Below are 23,598 nucleotides of genomic sequence, written 5' to 3'. Positions count from 1 at the left end.
GTGTATTTTAGAAATCACACTGCTCTAGTGCATATTGCTGCACTGGGTAGACAAGCCCTCAGATTCAGGAATAGACTCGGATCTCATTCTCTGGGTCTGTGCTGTTTGCTTATTCAGTTTATAGTGTGTGGGTAGTAGCTGCTCAATCTTCCACCAAAATGCAAAGTATGGTCTTAGCCAGCAAGGTAAAAGGAATAAGGGGACAGAAGTGTAAAGATCTTTCCCCAGAAAATGTTTCTCTGGTGTGCTAACCTCTCCCTCCTTGAGTGTATGTGCCTCTCCCTTTAACCTCCCACCACTCCCCCCAAAAATCTGGAGCATTCTTTGGTGCAGTGAGCTGAGAGAGAATCCACAATGGGAAAAATGTCATGAAAACGTTGATGTTCTTTAGCTATGCCCAGGGAGGGAGCAGGAAATGGTAAAACAGGCACCCCTATAAGGCAGAGTTTTCTGAACTGCCCTCATAGAAAACTTAGTCAAAGCTGATTAATCCAAATCTGGGTGCATATCTCATTCATGGGATATAGTGTGGGCTCCTTGTATGCACCTTTATCCTTTTCTGAGACTATATTAAAATTGTTTAACCATAGAAATAAGGTGGAGTAGTGTACAGTTTGTGAATGGTCTTTACCCCGTTCATATTTTTGCTTTGTGTTCTGCTGTAGGGGAATATTGCATTGTTTGAGGCATGCTGTAAGGAGAGAATACAGCAGTTTGATGATGGTGGTTCTGATGAAGAAGATATATGGGAAGAAAAACACATTGCGTTTACACCGGAATCCCAGAGACGATCCAGGTGAAGAGTGTTTGTTTTCCATCCAATTTGTACTACAGAAGAACCTCACTGTTCTCACTGAGTACATCTGTTGATGCAGATTCTTGACTGCTTGGAAGGCCTGCCTAACAAAGAGAATTCAGAGACAAATTGAGTAGTTGCTGCTGTTCTTGGATAACTTATTAGAGGATGGGCCCAGCACCTGTCCCTTCCAATCTTCTGCCTCTGTAAGAGGTTTAGGCATCAGCCCTCTTTGCTACTCAGCACTTCAGCTTTCCTTTTTTCTTCCATCCTTGCTCCTTTCCTCCACTGCCACTTGGGCCAAACCTCCGCAGTCCTCCTCCTGGTTATGATTTTCAGAGGCACTGAGCTGTCCAGCCCAAGCAGCCTGCCTTCCCTTCAGCATGCTACACCAGCAGGAGGCCAGTGTACTCAGGCTCTATAGTGCCAGGGTCCCCCTCCTTGTGCTGCAGTAATGGAGATTTTTTTTCAAAGAGCAGGTTGAGGGGAATCCGTTGTCCCCAGTGCTTCCACTGCCCCTTCAGCTTTCTACTGTCATCCAGAATTTCCTTTCAGGGATCCCTTTGGAATGTCTCCTCTGACCTTCGCACAATAGCACCATATACCCTGTTGTCAGTTCTCCCTCCACTTGCAAATACCTGTGACCAGGAATTTCTGGGCCAGACCATTATGTTGCTGCTGCATTTAGGAATGTGTATAGGGCCAGGTTATCAGTGCTCTGATGTCCATGCAGAAGTGAAGGAACAACCTGGATGTCCGTCTGGAAGGGAGGAGGAGTGGGGAAGCTGTTGCCCTGCTCTCCTTAGGACTACGTCTGGCCTTCCTCTGGCATTGCAGCAGCCCATGTGGAGCAAATGAAGTCCATCTCTGCTTTTTTGCCTGCTGTTGTTTGGCCTGGCCCATAGCTATACTCCCTCCACTTTCCTATTTACCCTTGCATGAGGGCAGTGGCAGCCATCTTTCCTTTCCCTTGTTGCTGTGGGAGAGGAGATGGGTCAGTTAACTTTGTCAAGTCAAAAAACACCCTAAAATCGTCATCCTTTCTGGCAGTGCTGAAGAGTAAGTTTAATAGCTAATGCTGCAGTGTAGTTCCAGCTGATCCCTCAGTGTTTATGGTCAGACTTGCCTCATTCCTACATGCTAACTTGATTTGCAGTTCTGTTTTAAACTTGGGAAAACTTCACTAGCCAATGCACCCCAGGGAATTCCTTCTAAGTATTGAATGTAAACAATCCCTTTATATTTTTTGAAGCTCGGGCAGTACGGACAGTGAAGAAAGTACAGACTCTGAAGAAGAGGATGGAACAAAACAAGACTTGTTTGAATCAAATACCAATACAGAAGACAAAATGGAAGTGGACTTAAATGAACGTAGGTGGTTTTTATCCTACTGCCTCCATCTGCTTAGATTACCTGATGGAGGAATTAGATTGCAAGTTATCAGTGTGGGAAAATGTAATGGTCATTCAGTTAAGTGGTAGAGCATAGTTCAATTTTGTCTTCCTTACCACTTTATTGAGGTCCCTGCAGTTTAATATCTCACCTTTGCAACAAGAGATTTTCTGAGTAAAGTCCTCATAGCAGGATGTGAGTGTTGTCAAGTATGAGCACCTCAGGTGCCTGGCTGAGTCAGACCCTGATCGTGTAGGCTCTCTGTGAGCTAGGAGTTGAAAACATTTCTATTTATAAAATGGGTTTGGGGTTTTTTTAAAGAAATTGTTTTTCCTCCAAAAGGGATGTGTAGTTTAAACAAGTTTGAATCTGTTTAAAACTGATAAAAGCTTTGGAGACCATCAGTCTAAACCATTTGATATCTTCACTGAAACTAGTGAAAGTAAAAATTTGGCTGTGAGCAGAAAATATGTACCCGTTTCAGACAAACTTTTACTCCATGCTGGTTCTTTTTTAATAGTTTTACACAGGAGCCAACAAGTGACGGGCTGTAGATACAGACAGTTAATGTTTTAAGGCATTAGACTTCTAGGGGTTCTTAAGCCTGGTCTGAACACACAGTTGTACCTGTTTTACTAAAGGCACGACTTTATTTTATACTGATTTAGTAAAAGTGGTGCAATTTTGTTTGTAGATAATCATATCAGTGTAAACATGGCTTAGGTCAGTTTGGGTCACATCAGTAAATTCACAAGTGCAAGCTAAACAGATATAACCTCTTTTAAATTGAGAGTCCACACATACAAGTTGCACTGGTTTAATAAAACTGATTTAAATTAAACCAGTGCAACTTGTGTGTAGAAAAATCCTAAGGGTTTTTTATATTGATTATAAGGAATTATAAAAACAAAACAAAATGAGTTTGTTTTTTTCTCTTTTTTCCTTTTGTCAGATTGGTGTCCCTGGCATCTGTGTCTCCAGGTTTTGATCCTTGTGGATATCCTCCCATATCTGTCTAGATTGGGATTTCCTATTAACATTTTAGTTAGTCACAGAGCTTCCTTTTCAGCCTGTTTTATGTATGTAAATGCTAATGAAAACAAATATTTGCTTATGGGAAGATGAAGTACCTTGAATGAGTACTCTAAGTTAGAGACCTATTTTCAAAATAAACTTGCTCCAAAATTTAAAATTCTAATGGGAAGAATTTTAAAATGTTAAGTCCTCATTTGTTTTTTGCCACAAACTTTGCAGCACTGTGCTAGTGAACTGATTAATTTATTTTCTTTGTTGAAGCTAAGAAAAACACACCTAGTAAACAGAAGCTAAACCGTGAGAACAACACTCAGTTTTAAAAAACTTTCATTTTTAGAAACAGGTGTTGACAGTAACACATACATATTTTTTCTGTAAAATGTTGACTATATTAATCCCTGGTGTAACTCCATTAAATTATTTTTAATTTGATTGGCTTGATTGCAGAATGCCATGAGTTATAGTGGTATTTTGCTCTAGCTTCATAGACCAAATTAATTTTGTACTTGTGAATTGCATTCAGTTTCTAACTTTGCATAGTGTATGCTCTTCTATATGTACATTATGTAAGCCCCTATTATAATTAGGGAGTTTGCAGTGTTTCAGGATAGCTATATGTGCATGTATAGAGTCATAACGTATTAAGAAAAGTGAATTATATCAATTTCTAAATACCTTATCATTGAAATTGTCACTGTTTCTAGCACCGAACTGGTCGGCTAACTTTGACGTACCCATGGAAACTGCACATGGTGCCAATTTGGATTCTGTTGGGTCTGATGTATGGAGCACAGAAGAACCTATGCCAGGAAAAGAAACTGGCTGGGCTTCTTTTTCAGAGTTTACATCTTCTCTAAGGTAAAATAATTTTATTATTCTTCAGCCCAGGCTACCAGCTGCCAATGATAATGGAAGCTGGTACTAGTCCCTTTCAGTGGGCATATGCATGTCTTTTGCAGAAGTGTTTGCATAATACATTACGGAGTTCTGCTTTAAACATAATTAGTGTTACTTGTAGTTTGCTGTACCATGTTGTTGGGGATTTTTTGTGGCGTTAAAAGGTATATTGTGCGTAAGGGCGTCATCTACTCTACAACTATAATCTACTCAGGAGACCCAGATATGGTCCATTTCTGGTGTAGATGGTATCTGATCATACATATCTTGCTAATCAATTTGGTTGATTGCTAGGATGTTTGGGTCCTAGCCACACTTTATTTATATGCTTTTTTTTTTTAAATAAGTGGACTATGGCTGTAGATTGGGCCTAAGTGACACATGCAGCTGTTTAATGTGAAATAAATTGAAAGACTCTGATGGCTCTGTTTTGTGATGTAAAAAAAATAGTTTTGTATATGTCTGAAAATCCATCCACTCCATGAAGCCCCTGGTGACTTGCTTAGACAGTCCCATAGTACTTTGAAGTGCTTGGCACTTTTTTGCTGTGTATTGGTTTACATCAGAAATAGTCAGAGCCCTAGGTATAATGAGATTGTAGCCATGTTAATATCCCCATCAATGTGAATCTTTAAAAAATTGCCAAATTATTGTGCTCCAGAATGTACTTTTTCATGTAGGGCCGGTCTACACTTGAAACACTACAGCAGCACAGCTGCAGCGCAACAGCTGCCCCGCTGTAGCACTTCAGCGTAGACACTGCCTACAGCAACAGCAGTGGGAGGGGTTCTCCTGTCTGCATAGGTAATCCACCTCACTGAGAGGGGTGGCAGCTAGGTCGACTGAAGAATTTTTCCATTGACAGATTGTTAGCTACACTGGGGGTTAGGTCAGCTTAACTGCGTTGCTCAGGGTTAGCTGGGTTGACCTAACTTTGTAGTGTAAACCATGCCTTTAGTCTCTTGCCTGCATGGTTGGTGAAAATAATATTCAGAATATAAATCAATTAAACAGATGCAGTGATGTCTGCCTGAGTCTGCAGCTGCCCTGAAGCAACTGGTCCAAGAGATGTGAACTGCAACATTCATCTCCATTGGGTTGTTATAATGAAGTCTCATATCATTTCAAATGTCACCGTTACAGCTCTTCAATGCAATGCCCAAAATGGGGGCAGGGTGCAATTGGCAGCTAGCTTGTCAAGAATTACTGGTGTGAGGACCAAGTAATTCAAACTGCCCTCCCAAATTTAAAATGAACTCTGCTCATAGATGATGGGAAAGAGATGTATTCCCTCTCTGTAACAAGTGTCCAACTATTTAATAGGTAACAAAACCCAAAACTGTTCCTTACCTACCTGCCAATATCTGTATTATTTCCTGTAGCTTCTGCAATGCAATTAAACATTAACAGTACCAAAATCTACAGCACATTTCAAAATTGAAAATTTGGGGGCAGTATACAATAAATTGAATTTAATATCAAATTAAATAACACAAGGGATATTGTCTGACCTAGACTGCTTGGAATTAAAAATGAACAATGCTGCATAATTTCAAGGTTTCTGCTGCAGTTTTGGGATCCCAGTCCCTACTGTGTAAATTGCATCTTGTGCCCTTGGAATGAACCCACTATTGTTTCAAATTCACTTCAAAATGAGACCCTAATTCTGCAGTTGATAGCATGTGGGTGGACTGCTATCCTGCACGGAGCATTGCCTTTTATGGGACTTAAACACATGCTTTCATGAATAGGGATATTTTTGCTGAATCAGGGCAAGAAATCATTTACAATTATTTCAGATTGGAAGTGGCAGAAATGTGGTGTCTGTTTGGGGTTCTGTGGGATGTATACATTTTGAGAACTTAATCCAGATACCAATGGACAAGCCTCCATGTTATAAAGATCACCTTTGTGGTCGATCAACCTTGTTGGCAGAGATGGCATTGATTTGATTTGGATATAGAGATTGAGCAACCCTCTTGCCCAGATACCATTACCTTGAAAGGGACAATATATAGCTGAAAATATATTTAAAAGGAAACTGCAAGGGGCAAAAAAAATTAGGCTTGTCCTTTTTATCCAATGCCCCTCTCTCTCACACACGCGCGCACTCTTCATGATAGTAAACCAGGAAATCTTAATTCTGGCTTTTCCTAACTTTTTAGTGCTTGACTTTGCATCCTTAAAATTCTTTTAACATTTCTTGGATGAGTCTTAGTATAGTTGATTTCAGTAGGATTCTGGAGTCGATAGTATTCACAGAAATAGAAACATTATTTTAAAAGGTTCTGGTTGCATGTGAGCAAATTTCATTTTAATGTTTAGAAATCTTTTTCCAAAATGTAATTCACTTTCATTTGTATTTAAGTTCGAAAGAGTCTTTAAGAAGTAATTCTCCTGTGGAAATGGAAACAAACACAGAACCAATGGATCCCCTGAGTGCAAATGTATCTGCACTTGCAACACAGCCAGAGGGTAAGTGCACTGAAATTACTCAAATTATGTGCAAATGAATAACTTAGAAGCAGAGTGGCTTAAATGAGTAGCGCATTGGACTTCCTGGTTGTACCACGGGCTTCCTGGGAGATCTTGGGCAAGTCATTTCCCCTCTTAGCACCTCTGTTCCCCCATTGGTAAACTGAGGGTAAGGATACTGACCTCTTCTGAAACGAGTTTTGAGATCCATGGAAGAAAAGCACAGTATAAAAGCAAGCTATTAGTGTTAATATTAACTTTACTTTTTATTAGTCAGTGAGACTTGGGCAGAGCTTTAGTTAATTAAGATGGCCTTTAGCATCTTGAGTCTTTGGATGCAGCAGTGAACAGTCTGTGTGCCCTTCTCTCCCTCCTGTCATCTAGCTTTTCCAACACATGCTCAAAGTGGATTAAAAATTACCAGATCAAACCCATGTTTACCCCACTTCCCAATTGCATTGTTAATGAACATAACAAGTGCTGGAAGTCCGGGATCTTCAGACCTAACTATGGGCTTGTCTACGTCGGAAACTTACCAGGAGACCTGTACCAGTATGATAATACCAGTATAACTCCCCATGTGAATACTCTTGTTCCAGAATAAGTGTCAAAATGGGGAGTTATATCAGTAAATTTCCCTGTGTGGACAAGCCCTAACTAAGAGCTGTAGCTGCTGCAAATTATCTACATTGCTAATTGATTTGGAAAATGAAAAGATTATTATGAAACTTGTATGTTTTCTTCAGTAGCTATTAAATATTTTAAAATATTTGATTACTCTGTGTGTGTGTGTGTATATGTATATGTATGTATGTGTGTGTGTGTATATGTATATGTATGTATGTGTGTGTGTGTATATGTATATGTATGTATGTGTGTGTGTGTATATGTATATGTATGTGTGTGTGTGTGTGTATATGTATATGTATGTGTGTGTGTGTGTGTATATGTATATGTATGTGTGTGTGTGTGTGTATATGTATATGTATGTGTGTGTGTATGTGTATATGTATATGTATGTGTGTGTGTGTATATGTATATGTATGTGTGTGTGTGTATATGTGTGTGTGTGTGTGTATGTATGTATGTGTATATATATATATATATATATATATATATATATATATACATATACATACATACATACATACGCGCACACACAGAGCTGAGGATGCAGAAAATTGATATTTTACCTGCCATGTGGGATTTGCAAAGTAAACAAAACTGCAGGGAGATTATGTATGATTACAGTAGACATTATCCTCCTACACATCCTCACTGATTTGTACTTGCTCATTAACTATAAAAATCATTAGCAATATCCTAATTTGTTTCACTGTATCAGCCCAAGGAAGTGTTGCTATGGAGGCCAGTTCAGATGGAGAAGATGATGTGGAAAATGCAGACAAGGTAACTGAGACAGTAATGAATGGCAGCATGAAGGAAACACTGAGCCTTACTGTAGATGCTAAAACTGAAACAGCTGTCTTCAAAAGGTGAGCAAACCTAGTTCATTTCTCTTATTCACTCAGGGTGTACACATTTTTTTGTTCCTCCTTTAAAAATGTTTTAAATAAATGTTGACTGAGCATTTTATTCAGTCCTTTTGGAAGTATTTCATAGAACTAAGATTTCCAAGACACTAATTAGACATCTGCATGCAGAGATTTTAAACTTAACAGTCTGACTCCAGTTTTCTGTTATCTGAGCTTTCATTCATATGTAAATTTCGATAGAGGTTATGGAGCTAGGTTATGTTCTGCATTGGGACAAAAACAAAACCTTTTGAACTGTTAACCAAATTGTGTTGAGATGTCAGTTTTTAGATTGAGACTTGTTTTTTCAATTAGGGAAGGTTTTGTGTGACCAGGGCTTTTGGGTCAGTGAGCTGCTTCTTCGAGTATTGGTCCCTACGTGTCTTCCACTGTGGGTGAATTCTTTCAATTAGTGTCCTTTGGTCCATATATGCACCCGTGCCTTCTGTGTGCTTTCAACCAAAGGAATTTAAGGGTGGAGCGAAGAGGACTGGACTAACTGCCTCTCCAGTTCCTTCTTACTGCCATATGGCCTGGATCAGAATGTCCAGTGTCTGGAGCTTTCCTTCGATTTCTCTGATCTGATCTGATTTCCAAAATTTGCTTTTGCCTATAGTTCTTTAAACCACAGGTGTTTTCTCAGTTTCATTGTGAGCCCCAACCACTTTCAATGTAAAGTGCTCTCTTTTGGCCTTGCCACTCCCTTTATAGTTAGTTTTTTAATAGTTTTATAGCTTTTAGCAGAGTTTTCTAGTTAGATTTCCTACCTCAGGAGACTCCCCTCTTCCCCTCCCCCGCCCATATCCCTTCCAGCACTATGATAATTGTTGCTGCTCTTCTGAGTTTCTTCTAGTTTGAAAGTGTATTTCTGATCATGAGGTGTCTAAAACTGAATGCAAAATTGCTTGTGCAATAGCAGCAGAACTGTTTAGAGCATATATCCCCTTACTGCTACATGATGGTGGTGTTTCTCTATATATAACAAAATATGACTCTCTTTGGCCAGTGCTTGAGTAAATCGCACATCTAACTATTCTAGTCTATCCCTGTCTCTTTGAATTTTATAGTCCGTTTTTATTTTGACTGGTCCTTATTTTTTGATCCATGCAGCGTGAAGTCAATTACTACTATTATGGTTCTTTTACCTCCAGCCTAAGCTGCTTCCATTCACAAGTACTTTGCTATAGAATTGTGAATTCTGAGAGCCATAGAAGAGTGAAAAAAACAAACTCATTGTAGAAAGATATCTTGACTTCTAACCCTCTGAAGGAGACTATATAGTTAGACCTGAGCTTCAGATGAAAGTCCCAAAATACCTTTAATTTGCAAGGAAAGTCCCCTAGACTAATAGCATGCCTAGTAAGACAGAGATCAGGTCAATGTGAAAGATGGGAGAGTAGCTTGGAATAGGAAAACGTAACTTGTAATCCCACAAACCGGGGGAATGTTCCAGAATGCAGTATGGCAAGCTTTGATCAAATCAACTCTCTGACAATTGTAATTATGTGCCTTTTCATTCCTTGTAATCCTAATCTGTAAATGTTTCAAAGCAGTGCACAGAATTTTGTGGGAGCAGTAGAACTCCCATTAGAGTCAATATTTGTGTGGCTAAAACCCCATTTGCTGCTTTGGAAAGCTTTGGGATGTGGGGATGTCCAGAAGTAGTGAGGATATAGAAATTTGCATCAGTCCTTCTGGCTTGTTCCTCCCTGAGTTAGGCGCTGTATACAAATTCTTACCATATTCTCTCATTTTGAATTTATTTAGGCTGCTGCTGATAGAAAATTGGTATAATGAAATTGACAGGGTCCCAGAGAGACTTGGGTGTTCAGATCAGTCTCCCTCTTTTTCCCTGAACCATGGGAGCGAAACTTGAGATTGCACAAGGGGTTTTCAGTAAATGTATTTAGGGCTTACTTTAGGTCAGCTAATTTATTATTACTAACTGTTGTTTGAATTGAGGTAGCACCTGGAGGCTGTAATCAGAATTGGGCCCTTTCGTGCTAAAATACACACCTGGGGGTACACACAGTTCCTGCCCCAAAGAATTTTAATTTTAAAGGAGGTATCAAAAACATTTGGGGGAGAAGATGGGGAAAATAGTTATAGGCATGTTTATTTGCAAAGACAAAACAAATACCAGAAATCCCTCTTGGGCATTTGTCATCAGTTGGGGTTGTTTTGTTTGTTTTTTGGTAGGCATCTTGGGAAAAGTTGCTCTGAGAAAAGATTTAAAGGAGAACAGAGTAATAGCTTTATGGACTAGTTTGGAAGGATGTTTCATGCACTCTTTAGTGTTGCTCTTTATGGCAGTGCTTATGGAAGAAACTGATAAATGGGTAATGAAAGCTGACAGAGTAGAGGTACTTAAGTTGTGAAGGTCTATAAAGACCAGAAGTTTGAATTTCAAACAGTGAAGAAAGGAGAGCAAGTGGAGAGACTCAGAAGTGGGAGAAAATTCTGGCCATGTCACAACCTATCTGAGAGGAGAAGATCCAGACAAGAATTTTAGTGGTATGAAGGAAAAAGGGATTAGCTATGTTAGGGAGTCAATATTAGGAAGATTTGGACATGGCCTGGATGTTGTGCAGGTCTTGAACAAAGGTGGAGTCAAAGCTGACAGCCATATTATGGACCAGTGTGACAGGAAGGATAGCAGGTGTCAGGTGTGATGGAGAATGGGTGGAGTGGGGAGGGCTTTGGAGGAGACAGACTTGAGTTAAGTTTTGGTTATATTACATTTAAGTTAATGGCGAAACATCTAAAAGGAGATGCCAGTTTATATGGATGAGCTCTTAGGTGCTACTGTAATGCAAACAAATAATAATGGAGGGAGATGGGTCAGTGGTAGAGAGATGTCAGTATGATTGGCACAGAGGTGGTAGCGGGATCTGAAAGTGTCAGTGAGGTCATCTATAGATGGGATCTTCAGGAAGAAAGGAAGTGGGCCAAGGACAGAGCCTTGTGGGATGGGATACCTGGGTAAAGTGAGATATGAAAGCAGGAGGATCCACTGAAAGAACAACCAAAGTAGTAGGACAACTGGGAGAGGAGAGTCTCTCAAATCTTGAGAGAAAAAGGACTTTGTCAGATGACTTACGTCATATGGTGGCAGGTTTACAGTTTGAGAGGTGTGGTGTAAGGTTTGCACTTGAAATCAATGAAAGTGGTTGGTTGACATCTTCTGGGTATGAACATGCCCATAACAGAGTAGCTAGCAAAAAAAAACTTGTAGCATTGGAGTGCAAATGGGAAGGGCGAAAACTTTTAAATAAATATAGATGTTTCCTCCCCACCCCCTCATAGGCTTCACGACTGTAAGGGAAATTCACACGTTTCATGTGTAGTTCTAGCTGAATAAAAACCCTAACCAACTACATAAATGATCATTTTTTCTCAAATGTGTGCTGTTCATTGTCTGTCTGTTTTAGTGCTATGCAACATATGCCAGTTGTACTTTAGCCTCCAAATGAAAAGATATCGTCTTTAGGAATTTTGAATGAGTAGAGTGTAATATAAATAAGTGGCTTTATAAAAAGAGAAATATAAGGCTGGTTTTGCTGATGTGCTTTTCCATGGACAAATTTAGTCAAAGTGCTAATTTTGAAAGGAACCTCAAGTCTTTTATACTTTTCTCCTTCTATTTTTTGCATACTTTTGGCTTCAGAGTGTTGAAATCCTATCGGTATGTACGGTAAAGGCTGTGATTGTTCTCACTTCAGGCACCAAGCACATTCTTTATTCCCTCCTTGCACTTGTATGTAATCATTGTATTTCATGCATTTTTTCAATCCAGTTTAAGTGTGCAGATCACTGATGTGCTAATGGATGTCTACAGAGTCCAGATTCCCGTGCTTGATTTCCATGCTTCAATCATAATTCAAAAACCATTTGCATGTAGTCTGGACCCTTCCCTCAGTCTCCAACTATTGCATGAAATTCCCTACATCCATAACTGAAGTTAAATTGTAACCTGCTTTTTATTTAGTGAGGAAGGAAAATTGTCTACCTCGCAAGATGTTTCTTGTAAATATGTGGTGGAGGAGAACACAGAAGCTGTAGAAGAAAATCCTGCTACTCCACAGCCTGATAGCAGCAGTCCAGAACAGAGGTAACCTTATTACAGGCTGCTTTCAAGCCTATTACCAGCTGTTTATAGCATGTTTTTCTAATAGAACTGATCCATATATCTACAATTTCTGGTTCCAGAATCCATTTATCAACTCTTGGTGTTAAGGGTCTTTTCTGCACACATTAATCTATTCTTTGTACCTGTTTTATGTGCATTCTCATGAGTTGTATTTTTCTATTAGTTTTTTCAGAACTCTAGACATCATTTCCTCTGAAGTATTTCATCCAAATCCCTTTTACCCAGTACTGTGTGCGTTGTGCTCAGTATACTGTAGCTAAAATGAGTTGTTTCCATTATTTTGCGAGAAAAGGTGGGTAAGGTAGTCTTTTACTGGACAATCTTCCGTTGGTGAAAGACAAGCTTTTGAACTACAGAGCTCTTCAGCCTGAGACCTATAAAGCAATTCTGTGTAGCTTGAAAGCTTGCATCTTTCACCAGCAGAAGTTGATCCAGTAAAAGATACTACCTCACCCACCTTGTCTTTCTAATACCCTGGGACCAACATGGCTACAACAACACTACAAAGAACATTGTTTTGCAGGCAGTTTATTGGGTTGAAAATATAAAAGGCTTTAATGGTCAAACAATTTCCAAAAGATGGGGAAAACCTTAGTCTTCTCAAATGAAATTAATATTCAGATTCAATTAGTTGGAAACTGAAGTACCTAACATATTCGTAGGTACTGTAGTGGTGACTGACACTGAATAATGCAAGAAACTGACGTGACTTCACCTAACCTGATGATGTTTAAAAATGGCGTTAACTTTGGGTGGAATTAACCCCTAAGAGGCAGCACAAGGCTTTATGCACGGCTTATTTTGAGGGCATAACATGACATTGTGATGAATAGGTCTTGTGATGGCCTTACACACAAGAGTGACTAATTCCTTTTGACTTACTGTGGAATATCCTGGAGTCTAGAAGCAGAGATACTGGGAAACCTTGAATTTATCACAGAGAGCAGTTTTATCTTTTGACTTCAGACTCTCCATTTAAAATGTGATATACAGCAATTTAATCTGTGGTGTATTTAAATCCACTTTATTCACCTTTTGTTCATTTTGTGAAGTGCTTAAGATATCCATCTTCATTTTGTGTTGTAATAGTCTTTTCAGGATTATATTTTGAACCATGAGTTGATATGGTGGCATAAAATGTAAAACAGTCATTTAGAAAATGACAGTTAATTTTACTCTTAGCTCCTCTGTCCTATCCTGCACAATAACCATATTTGACACTTTAGCACAATAAGCATGAGCTCACAAATGCTGCAAACATGGAGAAAGGAAAATAGCGCATTATAAATCTTGCTGTTTCAGTTCTCATGGATTGGTGAAAGTGCCAGTAATCCAACATCCCACCTTACTTTATTGTAATTTATCAATTTATGCTGGTAACTCCCATCTTTATAAATGATGATTTTGAATATATTGCTTCCCTGGACAAAACTGTTCAAAACATGTACAAATCATTTGTGTCTTGATTTGTCCCCTTAAATCATCGTGAACCTACCGTCGGTCTCCGTCTCCACGTTCGCGGTTGCCGCCTTCTTGACATGATTCATCAAGAGAGAGGCGCCAGTCCCCCGTTATCGACATCAGTCCCAGTTACTGATGCCGTGGGAATGATCTCCCTCCTGCCCCGGCACCACACCTGCTCCCTGCACCAGCAATACCGGTCACCTCAGGAGGGGTACCAGTCTCCGATGTCGGTGGTCTCAAAGCAAACTCAGGCCTTGACAGCCCCTCCGTGGTCCCCAGGAGGGGGCTCCTCCGGAACACAGGGACATTTGAACCCATCACCTCGACCTCAGCGGCGAGATTGGTCATCCGAGCCAGTGGCAGCACTGGGACAGTGGCAATCAGGACAGCGGCCTGTTCAGTGGCCATTAGAACACCTGGGAGGTTCTGGTCACGGTATTGCCCCCATCGGCTCAATCACCTGCAGCAGCCACGGAGCAGCGACCGCTGGCACCGTCAGTACCGGCCCCAGCGCCGGAGGCACATCCAGTGACGGAGGCTACACCTATGCCTAAGCCATCCTCCCCAGCAGAGGACAACGACCAAGCCCCCCCTCCATTGGTTCAGTCCTTCTCATCACCTATCGAGATCGTCATGGGGCCCTCCAGTGCCAGCCCACCTGACGACTTTAAGGACCCCCAGGCCTTGTTCTGACAGGGGGCGGACAACCTGGGCCTGCAGGTGGAGATGGCCAAGCAAGAGGACACGTTCTTCAACGTCCTGTCAGCCTACACGTATTGCACTACCCATTCACGAAGGGGTCCTGAAAATTGCCAAGGGTATCTGGCAGATGCCCTCCTACATCCCTCCCGCCTCAAAGCGGGCTGAGAAAAAATACTTTGTGCCGGCCAAAAACTTTGAATGCCTTTATATCCACCCTTTTCCAGGCTTGCTGGTGATCTCTGCTGCCAATGAAAAGGAGAAGCAGGGACACACCAGCGCCACCCCACGAAATAAGGAGGCCAAAAGACTCGACTTGTTCGGAAGGAAAATTTATTCCACTGCAAGTCTACAGGTTTGTGTGGCAAACCACCAAGCCCTCCTGAGCCCCTGTTACTTCAATTTATGGGACTCTCTCCATAAATTCAAGGACTGACTCCCCACAGGACTGGGCCAAGGAGTTTGTTGCATTGGTGCAGGAGGGCACTTCGGCAGCCTGCTGTGCCCTTCAGATGGCCTGGGACACAGCGGACTCGGCAGCCAGGGTGGTGGCGTCCTCAGTGGTTGAGGCGCAGCTCCTGGCTTCAGATCGCAGGTCTCTCCCAGGAGATGCAGACCTCTATACAAAACCTTCCTTTGACGGAAGTGGTCTGTTTTCTGAGCAGACTGATGTGAGGCTGCACGGGATGGAGGACACCCAGGCTACCCTCTGTTTACTGGGTATCCACACACCGCAGTCAGTGCATAAACCATTCCGGCCGCCCCCTCCATTGAGGTCATGGCAGTCTCACCCTGGACCTGCAAAAAGAAAGGACAGGGACACTACTTTTAGTCATTGCCGCCCTTCTACCTCCCGCTCGCCTGTGTAAACCGGCCAGACCAAGCATTCTGCGGGGTCGAAACACTCATTTTGATGGCATGGTCGAGAGTGACGCCCCAGTCAATTCTCCAGATCCACTGCTACCTTTCCTCAACCGCCTGTTCCCCTACCGCTCAGCCTGGTTGCGGGTTATGTCAGATCGCTGGGTTCTGGATATATCATCACGGGGCTATACCCTGAAATTTTTGACCGCCGGCCCCCCCCCCCCCCCCCCCCACTTCCCCATCCCTCTTCAGGGACCCTTCTCACGAGCAATTCCTCGTTCAGGAGGTCAAGAACCTCCTGTGTCTAGGGGCCATGGTGGAGGTTCCTCAGGACATGACAGGAAAGGGGTTCTACTCCTGGTACTTACTAATCTCCAAAGTGAAAGGAGGCCTCGGATCAGGGGTGGGCAAAGTACGACCCACAGGCTGCGTCTGACCCATCAGCATTTTTAATCTGGCCCTCGAGGTCCCGATGGGGAGCAGGGCCGGGGGCCGCTCCGCATGGCTCCCGGAAGCAGCGGCACGTTCGCCCGCCACACTCCTCCGCCAATGGGAGCTGCAGGGGTGGCGCCGCATAGGAGCCGGAAAGGGGCATGCTGCTGCTTCCGGGAGCTGCTCGAGGTAAGCACTGCCTGGAGCCTGCACCTCCTGAGCCGCCGCCCCCACCCCTGCCCCAACCTCCAGCCCTGATCCCCCTCCCATCTTCCAAACCCCTCGGTCCCAGCCCGGAGCACCCTCCTGCACCCCGAAACTCCTCCTCATAAGCCCCACCCCAGAGCCTGCCCCCACAGCCAGAGCCCTCAACGCTCCAGCCTCCTGCCCCAGCCCTGATTCCCCTCCCGTCCTCTGAACCCATCCATCCCAGCCCAGGGCACCCTCCTGCACCCCAAATCCCTCATTCCCAGCCCCACCCCAGAGCCTGCCTGCCTGACTCCCCAGCTGGAGCCCTCACCCCCCCACACACCCCAGACTCCAATTTCATGAGCACTCATGGTCTGCTGTACAATTTCTGTACCCAGATGTGGCCCTCAGGCCAAAAAGTTTGCCCACCTCTGCCTCAGACCCATCCTGGACGTGCGCCGCCTCAACAAGTCTCTCATGAAGTTGAAGTTTTGCATGGTCTCCCTGGCCCCCATCATCCCCTCCCTGGATTTGGGAGACTGATACGCTGCCTTTAACTTGGAAGACGCTTACTTCTGCATTTCTATATTCCCGGGCCACAGGCGCTTCCTCCGTTTTGTAGTGGGAGGGCGCCATTTCCAAGTCACGGCACTACCCTTTGACCTCTCTTGGTCCCCAGGATGTTTACAAAGTGCATGGCGCTGGTTGCCGCTTACCTCAGATGTGGGGGTGAGGGGTCCATCTGTTCCCGTACCTCGACGACTGGCTCATTAAGGGCAGGTCTCCGGAGCATGTGCAGAGAAGTCTCGACTTGGTGCACTCTACCTGCTGCGACCTGGGCCTGTTAGTAAACCCAGAAAAATCCACATTAACGGCAGCTCAACACACAGAGTTCATCGGGACTGTTTTTGACTCCACGTGGGCCAGACACTTCCTCCCAGAAACACGGTTTCAGGCTATCGCGGACCTGATTTGCCATTTAAGAAGGCACCTGCTCACTACAGCCCACACCTGTCTTCATCTGGTGGGGCACATGGCCGCATGTGCATACGTGGTCAGCCATGCTCGTCTTCATCTGTGGCCACTGCAGGCATTGCTGGTCTTGGTTTATATCCCCAACAGACACTCCCTGGACAGATTGGTCACGGTACCAAACCACGTCCTTTTGTCCCTGAGCTGGTGGTTGGACCCCAGGTCGATGCTGCAGGGGGTTTCCTTCGCGGCCCCATCCCTGTCGTTGACCCTGGTCTCCGACACCTCAGATCTGAGCTGGGTAGCCCACCTGGGCGAGTTCAGCATCCAGGGCCGCTGGATGCAGGACAACCTGGCCCTCCGGATCAATGTCAGGGAACTCGGAGCGGTTCGCCTGGCCTGCTAGGCATTCTTACCTCGCTTGAAAGGCAAGGTGGTGCAGGTCCTGACAGATAATACTGCAGCGATGTACTACATCAAGAGGCAGGGAGGAGCCAGGCGCTTAGCCTATAGGACTTCTGTGTGCAGCACGCCATTCATCTGGTTGCCACCCATCTGCATGGCTCCAGGAACATCCTTGCAGATCGCCTCAGCAGGATCTTCTCGTCTCACCACTAGTGGTCCCTCCATCCGGAGGTGGTCAGCGTAATTTTCCAACGGTGGGGAACTCCCCAGGTAGACCTGATCGCGTCCAGGCACAACAGGAAGTGCCACCAGTTCTGCTCCATCCAGAGTCTGGAAAGGGGTTCCCTCTCGGACGCCTTCCTCATTCTGTGGACGGGGTGCTTATGTTGCCTTTCTACCAGTGCCATTGATCCACAGGGTCCCTGTGAAGGTCAACCAGGACAGAGCGTAAGTCATCCTCGTGGCTCTGGTGTGGCCCCGTCAGCACTGGTTCAGCATGCTGTTGGGCCTATCAGCAGCCACCCCCCTCCCGCTGCCTCTTCGGGATCTACTGTCGCAGAACCATAGCAACCTGCTGCACCCAAACTTGGCGGCGCTGCATCTGATGGCATGTCTGAATGCAGATGAAAGAGCATGTTCGGCCCGTGTTCAACACGTGTTGCTTGGCAGCAGAAACCCTCGACCAGGGCGACCTACCTGGCAAAGTGGAAAAGGTTTGAGTGCTGGGCTGCTGAGAGACGTCTTCGGGCCAAGCAAGCCTCGCTGCAGGACATCCTAGATTACTTGTTGCATCTGAGACTTCAGGGGTTGTCCTTTTCCTCCATCAAGGTCCACCTGGCGGCCATCTCGGAGCTGCACCCCCCCCCCCCCCAGTCCAGGGTGGGTCCCTCTTCGCCCATCCTATGATGGTGCGTTCCTTAAAGGGCTGGAACACCTCTACCCGCAGATCCGGCAGCCGGTCCCCCCCTTGGGACCTGAACATAGTGCTGTCCAGACTCCTGGGTCCTCCTTTTGAACCCTTGGCTTCCTGCTCCCTCCTCCTCCTGTCCTGGAAGGTCTCCCTTTTTGATCGCTATAACGTCGGCCCTTGAAGAAAAAACAGTTACCCACCTTTTGTAACTGTTCTTCGAGATGTGTTGCTCTTGTCCATTCCATTACCCCCCCTCCTGCCCCTCTGTTGGATTGTTGGCAAGAAGGAACCGAGAGGGCATAGGGCCGGCAGCGCCTGATATACCAGCGCATGAGTGCGGCGCTCAAGGGGGCGGATACCGCTAAGGCAAAGATCTCTGATGAATGGAATGGACATGAGCAACACATCTCAAACAGCCACAGTTACGAAAGGTGGGTAACCGTGTTTTTATTGAGTTGCGATTTTGTACTTTTATAAATATTTTATATATAAGAAGAGTAAACAACACATGTAGGGGTTCTCTTTTACACTCCACTATGGGTGTTTTTTTTTTTTTTTTTTAAAAACACCTCAACTATTTGACCTTTACATGCACTCTTAGTAGATTTAAAGTTTTGAACATTTCTTTGATTTCCAACTGTTTATCTGAAATGTAAAAACTGAAATGCTGTAATACTGCACCATTTTAAAAATAGCTTTGCAAAGCTTGTCAGATGTTTGCCAAGACACACAGTATTAGCCTGTGAATAAAGAATTACCAGCATAAACCAGAAGAGGGCTCTCAAAGCTAGCAATTCTTTGCATTGTTCCTGATTTCAGTAAATGTTTTGTTTTAGATATCCTTGTTTCTAAATCCCTTTTTGGCCTCTAATGACAAATTTTAGAATGGACAAGGTATTTTAAAATACTCTCTCTAAAGGTGGCTGTCACAGTAGATTTCATCAGATTCATCACAAGTGCAATATAAATACGTAGATAGACCTATAGTTGGTGGGAGTCCCCTAGGTAAGTCGTGACCACCCCCCCACCCCCCAGTCAATAATAGGTCTGTGCTAGGAGTCCCAGAATGTCCCAGGGGTTAGCTTATTTCAATCAATTAGTGAAGGTCACTGCTACAGCTGTGATGACGGTGTAGAACAGACTCTTGCCCATCTAGTTTCTTTCTATTTTACCTCCCAGATTTTTCCTGAAAAGTTGATAATTTTCTGTCTAGTGCGGTCTGTCTCTTCTCTAATGTATATATTTTTTAAAAAGTGTTTTTAGTGATTGGCAGCCAAAGACTTAGCTAGGGGACTCCTGCTGGTCATGTGCATGTAGAGCACGGACCCAAGAGTGTGGCTTCTCTGTGATTGTACACCACCAGAGAACAAGCGTTACAGGTAATTTTTCTTTGTGTGCAGTGCAGAATGGTCATTTTTTTTCCCCCTTTAAAAAAAATTCTTGATATGCTTTCAGTGGATTAATTATCACACTGGATGAAAGTGGAGTGGATTTTTTTGTATTGCCTGAATTACAGGGAGAGTGTTTACACTAAAACTGTTCTTGCCATAATAGGGCTTTTGCTTTTTTTTTTTCTGCTTTTTACTTTCTTCCCTCCTTGCCCCCAAACTGTTCCTGATCCTTTCACCATAGTGGAGTGAATGAAATTCAGAATGCTCCTGAAACAGCAGCTCCTAGGTCAGATTAGCACACAGCACAATTTTTAAAAACATTGCATTTATTTACTTTGTACTTTTTGACTCTGCAAATATTACTTATATATGAAAAATAATTGATATGAGATGTACTTAAGTAATATTTTGGCAAGCTGAAGCCCTAATACACCTAGTACAGAATAAAAAGCAGAGGAACTCTCTAAAGGAAATAGAAACGTACTTTGTGAGGAGACACTGTACCTTACAATATCACTACTATTATGTGCGTTCCATCAGTGACTGAAGCCAGTTGCCTTTTGTTAAAGACCAAATGCAACTTCTATTAGCTGTGCTTACTTCATCAGTCGTCTTCATTAAAGTGCTGAATATAATTAGTGGGAGTAATTAAATAGCAAAAACTTTGCTAATGGGGATTTAAGGTTGCTCAGTGATAGCCTGTGCCTTTCAGAATGTTAGACAAAGCCTAAGGCAATTTCTGATGTGTTGGTCTTACCTCTTCTTAGCTGCTCACCCCAGTGTCAACAGTATGTTCTGGGTGCATGCTCATGGCATCCCTGTTCTTAGCTTCCTAGCCAGAGGGGGGCAGGGCTTCCCCAGAGTCTGGCTCACATTGGGGTGGGGGGACAGGGATGAGGGTGAGAACCCCATTGGTGGGCAGGAGCCCCCAGATTCTGCCACACACCTGGAGGCACAGGGATTGGGGCTCAGATATTACCAGAACAGACCCTGAATCCCAGCTCATGGTGGGCAGGGCTCATTCCCCCAGAAGAGCAAGCACCCCAAACCTGGCTCACTTGAGGGGGCCAGGGAAGGGGGGGGGGTCCCCAGAGTGTGGTGAGCACACGTGCCCCTGCCCTATTCTCCTCTCCCCTTGTCTGTCACTCCCAGTCTCCTTTCCTAGTGTCTCACTTGTTTCCTCTCTCCCCATTCCCACCTATTCTCCAACCCCTAATCACTTCCCCTCCTGGTGAGCAATAGCTTGTGTGGTTTCTTTTCAGAAACTAACTTCAACACCTCCTGAATGATCTGCTGTGCTCAGATTACATTCCCCCAAAATAAAATTTCCCCTGTGATAGAGGTAGATTGGAACAATGTACCTGTTTTTATTTTTGGGCTGGTGTTCAGATTTTATGACCGTAACACATCGCCAGAGCCATCCAGGTCTTATGTTGTAGAGGTAGTTTTCCAGACAGTTAGCCTCTCACGCTGCACATGCTCAGTATAATCCACTAGGCACACAAATAGGTGTGCAAGCCTTCTCACGTACATAACCAGAGTTTTTTGTAGTAATGTTTTAATTTGATTTCCCCCAAAGGGGTGGTGGGTGTCACGCACTCTTTTGGGGGTAACCCTCACACATTTAACACCCTCATGCAATGATCTAGGCCCTGGCTTGAGCTGTCTGTGAGCAAAACTAGGTTGCCAGAATCTGTCAATTTCAAGTAAAGCTGTTTTCTTCCAGGTGTTCTATCTTGGAAATCCCCTTGATCAGATGGCCCCAAATTTGGATCATTAACAGAACCCTACAGCCCCACTAGACATACCAAATTTCAAGGCAATCCCAGTAACCATGTAGATTTTAGAGCAGTTAGAAAAGGAACCTTTAAACAGAAAGCTGGTCTTAACCTTAACTAGAGTAGAGCTGCCAATCTACTTCTGTGATTAACAAGAAAATGAAAATAGGGCATAGCAGGGTGTGTTTTTTATTTTATTTCAGTGTTATGGATGCATTGTCTCTTTTCCATGACCCCAATTCTAAATTAGTATATTTTGACAAGTCTTCGGAAGTTCATGTTCTTGCTTTGACCCCCAAACTTGATTGTAGTGATTTTATAAGGGTGCATTGGTTTCTTATACACTTACCATCCTCCTTTTGACTTCTTAGGACTGATCAACAAACCCTTTTAGGAGAGGCAGCTGTTAATGGCCCTGTATGATATGTGATGTCTGCTGCTGTTGGCTGAAGAACATGAACTGATATCCAGGGGGTTTAGTGTTTCTCAAGGATTTCATCTAGAGCCTGTCAAAGCCAGTCACTGCTGCACTAATTTCGCAAGGGATCAGGACCAGCAACATTTATATTCTAGATTTTAAGACATTGTACAGAAATTCATAAGTGTAAAAAAATTGCACATTGAGAAATACCAATACTTTTTGCGTATGTTTATATTGTATTGTTCTAAATAACGGGTGGCCTGTGAAATAAGATCTTGCCACCCAGGTAATGATAGTAGTGATACTATAGTTAAAATGGCTGTAAGAATAGTTTTATAAAAAAGTGAATACACAAATCTAATGTATTTGAGACATAACTATTTGACAATTAGTGTGACCAAAGTATTTAGCAGTTTTCATACATTTTTTCACCTTGTAAAAATAAAATTAAAAAATTCATGTTTCTTCCAGGTTGGCGAAGAATTGTAGAACTGAAATGCCCTATAAATGTTATTTTGGTTGTTTTAGCTTACAGAAGTGATTTAAATAAGAATTTTTGGTGTTCAGCATTTTACAACAGGTTTTTAATTGGTAATTGTTTTCTGTATTGTTTAAATCAGATCAAAAATGTAAGTCTATTGGTAGAGATTTTAAGTATTTATTACTACAACTTAGGTGACAAATTGATGTTACTGTAAAGCCATATGTTCTGTTAGTCTTGTTTGCTTGAAACAATACCTTACAGGTGAAACACTAGAATATTTGAAGTGCACATGGCTTGTTGTGTTTTTTAAAGTGATTCACCTACCTTTGAACCCATTCACCGAGATTTACTTTAATACCAAGCATTCTACAATTGAACATTTTAGAACAATCTACATATTTAAAACACCATAATCCTGTTAGACAAGTCAACTAAGTGAAATGCCTGTGCTGCTAATGTAATTACAGTACATGCATTTTAAAAATATAGTATTTTTAAAGTACAAATCAAAATTTGGCACCTGAGCATGTTAATTGTTACTTTCACTGTATTGATCTGTGTGAGGCTTTCATTTGTAAGTTCTAAACCATTTTTTTTCACAGCTGGTTTGTATATATATATATATATAGTGATTATGAAAACTAATTCTGCGTAATTTATAATTTTCTATGTCAGTATGAAATTCCAACAGCCTTCTCAAACAAACAGAAGCAATATACTGTATATTGCCACATTGGTGAAAGGGTTAAAGTACTTCACCTCTTGCACTTTTAGATGCAAATCCATTTTTATTTCTGTAATAGGAAGTTAGTCATTTATTTTTACATTGTTTGTTTTCCTGACCAGTATTTAAAGCCAAAAGGATACTCTAAACAATGGCCAATGATTTATTTTAGAAAGTGTCCCAAGCAACGTGCCTAAACATTACATTGCATACAGAAATAAAAAAACAAATGTATAATGGTATTTCTTTTAATTCTTCCTGTCTTGCATTTCATACAATGTAATGCTAGAATATCTCCACAGAGAGATTCCACATGGTAAACCCCAAGAAATTACTCGATCCATCTGGTCAAAATAAAGGCAAACCACAACAATCTTCAGGGTAAAAAAGGACAACCAGTGTTACTTGTTTGTGCATAAATGATGCAGGAACCCACTCACTTTAAAGAGGAAAAAAGTGTGTCACACTCTATAAAATGGAATATTCCTACTTTGTCTTACTTCTTAGTGAGCACTCCTGAATATATTTCACATGTTGGTATCAGAGTATTTTTAATGCACTACTGCTAACTTTATCTGCTATCTT

The 23,598-nt window shown here is 42.8% G+C and overlaps 1 protein-coding gene across 1 annotated transcript in view; it reads left to right on the top strand.

Annotated features, from left to right (window-relative positions):
• The window catches only part of PPP6R3 (protein phosphatase 6 regulatory subunit 3), a 134,174-nt gene extending 110,952 nt beyond the window's left edge, over window positions 1–23,222 (top strand). The window contains exons 19-25 of the mRNA XM_065404344.1: window positions 666–796; window positions 2,049–2,167; window positions 3,928–4,081; window positions 6,489–6,595; window positions 7,941–8,091; window positions 12,119–12,241; window positions 21,756–23,222. Of these exons, the coding sequence (XP_065260416.1) occupies window positions 666–796; window positions 2,049–2,167; window positions 3,928–4,081; window positions 6,489–6,595; window positions 7,941–8,091; window positions 12,119–12,241; window positions 21,756–21,807 (837 nt within the window). The 3' untranslated portion in view covers window positions 21,808–23,222. The remainder of the gene's footprint in view (window positions 1–665; window positions 797–2,048; window positions 2,168–3,927; window positions 4,082–6,488; window positions 6,596–7,940; window positions 8,092–12,118; window positions 12,242–21,755) is intronic.
• The last annotated feature ends 376 nt before the right edge of the window (window positions 23,223–23,598 follow it).

This window comes from Emys orbicularis, chromosome 4 (assembly GCF_028017835.1).
Source record: "Emys orbicularis isolate rEmyOrb1 chromosome 4, rEmyOrb1.hap1, whole genome shotgun sequence".
Taxonomy (NCBI): domain Eukaryota; kingdom Metazoa; phylum Chordata; order Testudines; family Emydidae; genus Emys; species Emys orbicularis.
This window is presented reverse-complemented; position numbering and strand designations above follow the sequence as displayed.